Source organism: Camelina sativa, chromosome 11 (assembly GCF_000633955.1).
Source record: "Camelina sativa cultivar DH55 chromosome 11, Cs, whole genome shotgun sequence".
In the NCBI taxonomy this organism is placed as follows: domain Eukaryota; kingdom Viridiplantae; phylum Streptophyta; class Magnoliopsida; order Brassicales; family Brassicaceae; genus Camelina; species Camelina sativa.
The window spans coordinates 15852678-15861727 of NC_025695.1; the positions used below are offsets into that span (position 1 = coordinate 15852678).

Genomic DNA, 9050 nt, shown 5'->3' on the forward strand with positions numbered 1-9050 from the left:
TCTATAATGCGCTAGTATGTAAATCTTCTACCCAATAGTACGAACCGGTGACTAACCAACGACATGAACCGGACCAGACCTACCAGAGATATGAAGATGGCTTCCAAGGGATCGAAACTGAAGAAATAGAGGAAGAAAGGCATAACTCGAAGATGCCAAAGCTGGTCCGGAAGAACCATTATAAGCTTCGAAGTCAAAAGCCACGAGAACAACATGGAAAAGGAACCGATGATTCTTTAACCCAATAAAACTAGTGGAGGACACTGTGACTAGAGAGACATTGGAGGGATCCAATAAGAGAGGAGTGATACTAACGAGAAGGCTGAGGGAGACTTGGGACGGAAGGAACGTGGTTTTCTAGTGGCGATATCGTAAACACCACAGCCATCGCCTAAAAAATAGATTGAGTTGGGGTTTAGGCCGGGGAATGAGCTTGCCTTGACACAGAAGGGCTCATTATTGCCTAGGAATATGCAGAGATCTCCAATGTTCTCTGTGTAAGACATGACCCCTGTTTCTTCTTCCTCTCTAAACACCATGAAACGCTTTGTTCCGCGACACAGGAATGTCATCCAGTTACCTGGTTGGTGACTTGGTGGTGTTGAGCGTACGTACCACTTCCTATTACCAGTCTCTCGATCAAACTTTACAACTTCCTCCTATGAATGAACAATTTCGTTCAACAGTTTCAAAAAAGCTTGGAGATTTAAAGACAATCTCATCAATCACACAGAGCTTCTTCTTCACTACGAGACTCTGTCGAATTCAATTTTCACAAAACATTTTTAATTTGAGTTCCAATCATAGTTCACTCTTCCACTCACAGTTTCAACACCTGATCATTAATAGAGACAAAACTGCATTAGGTTTACTTTCTAATATGAAGAGAAGAGAGACAAATTAAGATCAACCTTCCGGAACTGATGTTTGTTTCTGAATAAGCATCTCATCTCTCCAAGCCACTCTGGTCCGTCTCTTCTTCGAGTTTTTTTTTTTTTACTTTCGGTTCATCAAATGACTCCTTACTATGTAGATCTGTTTCTACAGCACTGTCAAGCAAGCTCTCTTTCTCTCCATCTCCATCTCTTTATCAACCTGCAAGAAACAACTGATCTTGCCTGGTCCCTACGACTACGAGACATATTCCATTGGTGTCCTCTAGCTTTGAGCTCTCTTTCTCTTTATCTCCATCTTTTTCTTCACCCGAGAAACACCTGTTTTTGCGTGGCCTCTACAGAAACATGACTCCAATGAAAACATCCCATTTGTCATTATCAGAGAGAATAAAAAATTGACATGTGTTAAGCTTAATTGTAATTGCATTTATAAAAAAAAGAAGACTAAGAAGAAAATTACATATAATTGATTTTTTTCAACTAAGTTTACTAATATTACTTTGTGTTTATGTACACTACAAGAAACGAGGTTGATTGGGTCATTTATTTTGCTTGATTACATCAGTTTTTGATTGATGCAAACGAAATTACATCGGTTGTTTAAGTGACTCTGATATTGATGACTCTAATACTTTGGGTCAGTTTAAACAATTGATGCAACTATTTCCATCAATTGATGGAATTGATGTTAACTTGTGTCACTTGAATAAATGAAGTTAATTTTAATATCAATTAGTATAACTGATATAAATATTTGTATCGGTTATGACAATTGATGTTAAATATTTGTATCAATTTTTCTAATTGATGTAATAATTGTATCAATTATAAATAAGTGACATTAAATTTACTGTCAGTTTTTATAAGTGATTGGAATAATAGTTTCATTTATCATGAACTGATATTAATTTTTATATCACATGTAAACGACAATGGTGTATTGGTTTTGGGTCATTTTTTTAATCGACCATAAATGTTTTACATCATTTGTAAATGATATTAAAAGTTTTTTTAATTAAATTATATACAGAATTAAAATATGCATAATATACATATTAGTATCTTAATTGCAAATCATTATAATAGTGCAAATTCCAAGACAAATAATCCACTAAAACACATCGTCTAAATTTATAAAACAGAAATCCTAAGAGAAGTTTAAACTAATAAAAGTAGAAAAAGATGAAGATATGTTTATAACAAAGATAGGTCAACTAACTCCATGTCCATTGCCTGAAAATCCATTGTTGTTCCGACCATTGACGTTTCGGCCATTAGTATTCCACTGTTGCCATTCAGATGATTGACGTTCAGAGCCATTGATGTTCAGACCATTGACGTTCATGCCAATTTCATTCATACCATTGACGTTCAAACCATTGCCATTCTGGTTTTCATTGAATTCATTTCCTCTTCCCTAAAAAGAAACATATATCACCAAAAACCCAATGTATTACTCATTTATAAACATGAGTTCTCCACAAATTTAAAACTTAGAAAGTTATATTGACCTGAAAAGATGAAGAGCTTAGTATATTCGCATAAGTTGCCCATGTAGGTGCCTAAAATATTAATACAAATATTAGAGTTAAAACAACTACAAATTATTGATGCCACATAATCTGTAAGGAAAAGAATATCATAACATGTACCTGATCGCTAGTAGTTATACTCAACAGCTGTTGTAAGATTCCTGTCAGATTTTTAACATTATTCTCTAATGATGCCATCTTTGTTCTCATCTGAACAACTTCAGCATTCTCAGCCTCAGTTCTTGCTGCCGTAGAGCGCTTGAAAAACTTTGAGGGAGTAGGTCCACGACCAACACAACGTACTCTGCCAGAACGCTCTGGACCAAACACTCGAGAATATTCATCATCCAAACTAGCTGGCATATTGCTTGTGACTTGCGTTGATGGATTTTGGGTCATCAAAATTCTTAGCTCATCCTAGCAATTGCAATTAATATATCAAGAACATGTACAGTCAAACCACAAGTAAATCCATAGAAAATACAATCTCACATGTTTATAATATCGATAACTATAAAGCTTGCTAACCATCTACGTTACCCAAAACACTAACAAAGAATATTATTAAAAAGCAGGAAACTAACCGCATGCCTTTTAGCCTCCTTAGTTACGAAATTTCCATCAGATTTCTTGCAAGTCTCGATGAAGAATTCTGCTCGGCATGGTGTTTTTCCAGTCACATTTTTCTTTATTCAAAAGCACATGTAAAATCATCAAACAATGTTAGTTCCTCCTGTTTACACATACGATACAATAAAGGGTGACAAGACGATAAAAACAACTAACTAACACTTACATAACAAGTAATTAAAAGCAGAAGAGAACTCAAGAAACATATACCAAACAACTGACATTAATGATTGGTTACTCACAATTTCACGTCTTTTTCTAGCAAAACTCTTTCTCCCACATGAATGAGGCATGGTATGGTTGCTTCGGCTTTTGATGTTTCGATCTCGTACTCTCTTGAATCAAATGTTGACAAGATGTTATTTTAAGCTAAAATAGCATTTAAATATATAAATAATCAGTATAAAAACTATACCCTCCACTTATCAGTGAACCTCGTGGTAACAAAGTCATGCCATTGGTCTTCAAGTATATCAGTAGGACGATTCTCCAATGTTTGAGCTTGATCATTTTGTTTATAATCTCTCCAAAGACGCAATTTTAAATCTTTACACCTGCTTCCTAGTACACCAATCACATAATCCTTTCTTGTCTCAGGATCATCAAACCAAAATTTGTTCTACAAAAATTACGAGAAGTTCTTGGTTAGCTATACTTGAAATGTATGACACACAATAATCCTTAACCCTTATTAAACGAAAAGAAATTTACAAAATGAAAGTGTTTACCTGGATTACTTCCCATGCCTTTGCTTTTTTGTGAGAACTGAACAATCTCCAATCACTGTAGTTAATGGGTAACAAGTTCACATCAGTACTCAGCTGACCTAACCATGATCCAAGTAAGCCTCCAGAATCTTCATCAGGTTGACCGCTATCTTCATCGAAGTGAACAATCACTTTACGTAATACCTTACTAATGTATTATATTAAAGTCAAAACGTCCCACATTCACTCTCAGGCACGGATTACCGTTTTGCCATTAATAAAAAGTGCCCCTAACGTTGAAATATTTTGCCCCTGAACGTAAATTTACCTATTTTTGCATTAAAAATAAATCAACAAAATCGACAGAAATAATCTAATTACACAAAAAGTTATTTGCAAAACTAGAATTTGCTAAATTAATCCCTATATTTTCCGGAAAACACACTTTTTACAATTATGGTTCTGTTTTATACTACAAATTTTACAGATTTGAGATAATTAATGGGCTTAGATTGTTTATAGATAGATCGACATTAATCTAGAAATTAATGGGCTTCTGCAGGAAAAAAAAAATGCGACGACAATACACCTCCTTACTGGAAACCCTAAAAAATAGGTCATTTACAACTATAAATACAATGTTATCGTTTGCTTTCACCATAACTCAACAAAGAAAGAAAAAAAAACTCTCTTCTCTTAAATTTATAGTTTTATCAATTTCAATAATTCTTTCATCATGTTCTCAAATTTATATTTGTATTCCGATCTTGCTGTTTTTTTACGATTCATTGATTGATCCTGTTAATATAATAGATAACGCTTTGGTTGTTGTTGGTTCATCTTTCAAAAAATGTATAATATTGTGATTTTTGGTTGAGGTTTTACATTAAATTCTTTAATCATGTTCTCAAATTTATATTTGTATTCTGATTTTTTTATTTTAAAGATTAATCGACTTATTCTTTTTATTTACCTGTTCGTATAGTGGTTTCTTGGAAAGCAAGATACATAAATTATAAAGCTTTGGTTGTTGTTGGTTCACCTTTCAAAAAAGGTATAATAATTATGCTTTTTTGATGAGATTTTAAATTTAACTCTTTTATTATGTTCTCAAATTTATATTAACATTTTAAAAAATAGAAATTTTCTTCAATCGAATATTTATAATATATTCTTATAATTATCTTCCATCTTTTTAAAGAGAGATAATGCATATGGATCTTATTATTTTTTTTTATTTTCCTGTTAATATAATAGATAATAACTATTTGACGTAGGTATCATGGACCAAATGAATCGATCAACAAATTTGTTTCTAATTACTAATTAGTATCATGTATTATTTTATATGATCGGAATGATCAACGTGTTAAATTATTTCTAATCTTTATAATTTCTTTTTCATAATTGGATTTTACTTGGATTGCCATATTTGCAGGAAAACTATGATCGTTAATAGTCATGCATATCTTCGGGTATGTGAAAACGAAATTGTTTAATTTCAATCAGATTATTTAAATAATCATGTTATATAATTATTTGGGAATAGAGAATAATTCCATGTTTTAATTATTACTTTTTAAAATATATATATATTCAACATGATATACCTAAAGAATACTACAATGACGATGGTCCTGAGGATGATGTTATGATTCCTTCGACGACTACAAGAACTAAATTTTCGGATTGGATTATATTCAATACACAAGCTCCTAAAGCCAAAAAAATCACTTATGCTAAAATTCCAATTCCATCCGTTTGGCGTCATAAAGAGATGATATGGAAGCCAATATCAAAGAGAAGACAAATTTTTTCACCCTACAATATTCCTATAACATTTGTTCCTTTAATTTAATTTTTCTTTATTTAAATGTAACAATAATCTAATTATTAATAAATTGATCTTTGATCTTTTAAAATATTACACTTTTTATGACTTTTGTATAATAGAATCGTCAATTTTTAATAAATATTAAGTTTGTGAAAATCTTTATTCATAAACGTTTCTGATAAAATTTTAATTTATTTTATAATAGATTAATAAATTATACATAAATGAATGACAGAATAATAGTGTATATCTTCAAACATATGTAATTTCGTAAATTTAAAATGACAAATATGTAAGAACGTTTTATTATATACCTTTATTTGTAAAAACCATACTTGCAAAGGATAAAACTTACGATTTATTAAAAATTTACAAATTTGAAATGATAAATATGGAAATAATTATTGTTTGAAAAAAAAAATAACATATCTCAAATAATATATATATATATATATATGTTATATATAATTACTTAAATGGATAATTATCTTCATGAATATATTTATTATGAACTTAAAGTGATAAAGATGGAAATGAAAATATTTTGGTTATCTTTTAAAAGAAAATATATTTATCAGAATTTACATAATCGATACGATTATTATGTAAATAAGTATTGTTTAAATAAGTAAGTTAACATATATAAGAGATATATATGTTATATATTTACACATATCTATTATTATAAATACATAAATTTTATATTATTAATTAATTTTAGAAATTTAGGAATATATAGCAATCTCTAAGGTTAAATATATTGACGTCGGTCAGAGTATATGATTAATATCCAACTCTCGAATATATTCTAAGGTTCTTCAAAATTTCTCTTCATTCAATGCTTTTATATGTGTGACAATCTAATTTTGATTATAATTACTGGATTTGTTTAGTGCAGGTTATATTATGGTCATATATTTTCCAACTGATCGTGTTTCACGTTTGAATCCTTCAAAATACAAATGGAAAATTCGGGTTAGAATCTTGTCTTTATGGGAAGAAAAATCTCTCCAACTTGGTTCAACCAATCGGTCAACTATCGTGAATATGCCTAAACCAGACGATTCTTTGATAGATAATAATGAGAATATGCTTCTCATAGATGAGAGAAACTATAATTGTGATGACCAAAGAGAGGATTACGACAGGTTATTAATTATGTCAACCGATGAGCAAAAAAGTGTCTACCTATAAATAATTGATGCTGTGAATCGAAACAAGGGAGGTATGGTTTTTGTTCATGGATTTTGTGGTACTGGAAAAACATTCTTGTGAACTATTCTTGGCGCTGATATTCAATCTAGGGATGATATTGTTCTTAATGTTGCATCAAGTGGTATAGCTGCTTTTCTTATGGAAGGTGGTTGGACAGCTCATTCTAGATTTAGTATACCCATCAATGTGGACGAATATACAACGTGTTCAATAGATGGTCAATCCCATCTCACCGAGTTAGTTAGAGAAGCAAAGCTCATTATATTGGATGAGGCTCCAATGATGAACAGATTTTGTTTTGAAACGTTGGATAGGAGTATGCGAGATATATGAAGTGTGATCAAGTTTTTGGAAGTAATGTTTTTGTTTTAGGGGGTGATTTTAGACAGATTCTACCGGTTGTGCCAGAGGCTGGTAGAGTTGGGACAGTTTTAGCCTCTATAAACTCATCGTTCCTTTGGGATAGTTGTAGAGTATTTCAGCTTACACAAAACATGAGACTTTGTAGGGCAGTTAATAGTTAAGATGCGGATACTCTCTCTATGTTTTCAAAATGGCTACTCGATATTGGGGATGGCAAAATCAACGAGCGTACAAGGAGAGTTCGAAATAGAAATACCCACGGATTTATTAATTATGGGATGTGACGATCCTTTACAAGCAATTGTTAAAGAGATCTACGGTAATTCGTTTGCAAGAAGGACCGATGCAAAAATCTTTTGCGAAAAAGCTATTCTTAGTCCAAGAAATGATGTCGTTGATAATAATAATTCAATATATGCTCTCACAACTTCCAGGTATATCAAGAGTTCATTTTTGTATACAAAATTCAATATAAACGTTTTCTTATTTTTGTTTTATTATATCCAGGGGAAGAGAGACAATATTTGAGTTCAGATAGTATTGAGACTTCCGATACAAGTGCTTACGATGATATGATCTACACTCATGAATTTTTTAACAGTATTCACGTTTCTGGATTACTTAACCATGTTCTGACGTTGAAAAAGGGAGCACCTATCATGTTGTTTAGGAATATTGTAAGGGAGGTTTACGCAATGGTACGAGATTGATTGTCACTAAAATGGCTAATCATGTTATTGAAGCAAGAATTGTAACAGGTAAAAGAAACGTTAATGATAAAGTTCTTATCCCTAGGATGTTTGTGTCTCCACCGGATGCAAAGTTTCCCTTTCGTATGAGGTGTCGTCAGTTTTCCGTTGCTCTTGCATTTGCGATCACTATAAACAAAAGCCAAAGTCAGACGTTGGAACATGTTGGATATTTTCTACCCAAGCATGTATTTACACATGGACAACTATATGTTGCATTCTCTAGAGTGACAAGCAGAAAATAATTGAAGATTTTGATTACAGATGAAGAAGGGAAATGTCAAAACAAAACCCTTAATGTGGTTTTCAAAGAAGTCTTTGAAAATATATGATTTTCTTTTAAGCATCTAATATCTACTATAACGTTTCATTTCATTCATTCGTTATCCGATTCTCAAAGTTTTTTTTCTTAATAATATTATCTTTTTCATATCAATATCTAAGTCTTAAGTTTTAGAAAATGAAAACGTGAAAACATCTTCAATATGTTAGCACAAATTTTATGTTGGACATGCAAGGGTGACAAACCTTATATTAAAACTGTATTTATTTATATAATATTTCACAATTTAATAGTCAGACCAAATCTGAGACACTAAAACGATTAAGACGCAACGTTTAATTGTGACTCTTTGTATTCTTACAAATCTCAATTCCCTTTTTCTTTTTCGATAACAGAGAGAAACAAGAAAAAACCTAATTTGAGAAAATCATTAGATTTGATTATATTGTTGATCTTCATCCCGAAAGAACTAATTGGTGTATCTAGGCCAATGTCTTATATTCTTGGAGAATCAGCGATTTCTTCACGAAATGAGTTCTGCTTCTTGTGGATGAAAAGGTTAATGTCGTTAATTGAACAAGATGTTTTACTTAAATTTCAAAATTTAACAGTTCTTAATTATATAGAAGGCTTCTTACACAATTGTATGTAACTGTGAAGGGTGACACAATCGAAGCTGCTTTTCTACCAAATACACTCGCTAAACTCCGAAAATATATCGACAATGGTGAGTGGTATGATATTAGAAGTTTCAAAGTAATTCATCCAACCCTAAAGGAGAGGAATACTCATCATCCTTATCAAATAAAATTTACGGATGATACCACGATGAAGCTGCTCC

General features: G+C 31.5%; 1 protein-coding gene across 1 annotated transcript; it reads right to left on the minus strand.

Annotated features, from left to right (window-relative positions):
* On the minus strand, window positions 270–4040 carry LOC104728013. The gene is made up of 12 exons (XM_010447057.1): window positions 4030–4040; window positions 3787–3973; window positions 3474–3677; window positions 3301–3393; window positions 3013–3114; window positions 2549–2845; window positions 2408–2458; window positions 2116–2313; window positions 1096–1231; window positions 825–835; window positions 715–756; window positions 270–659 (listed from the first exon to the last, which is right to left on the minus strand). The coding sequence occupies exons 1-12, from the start codon at window positions 4038–4040 to the stop codon at window positions 270–272; spliced, it is 1722 nt and encodes a 573-aa protein (XP_010445359.1).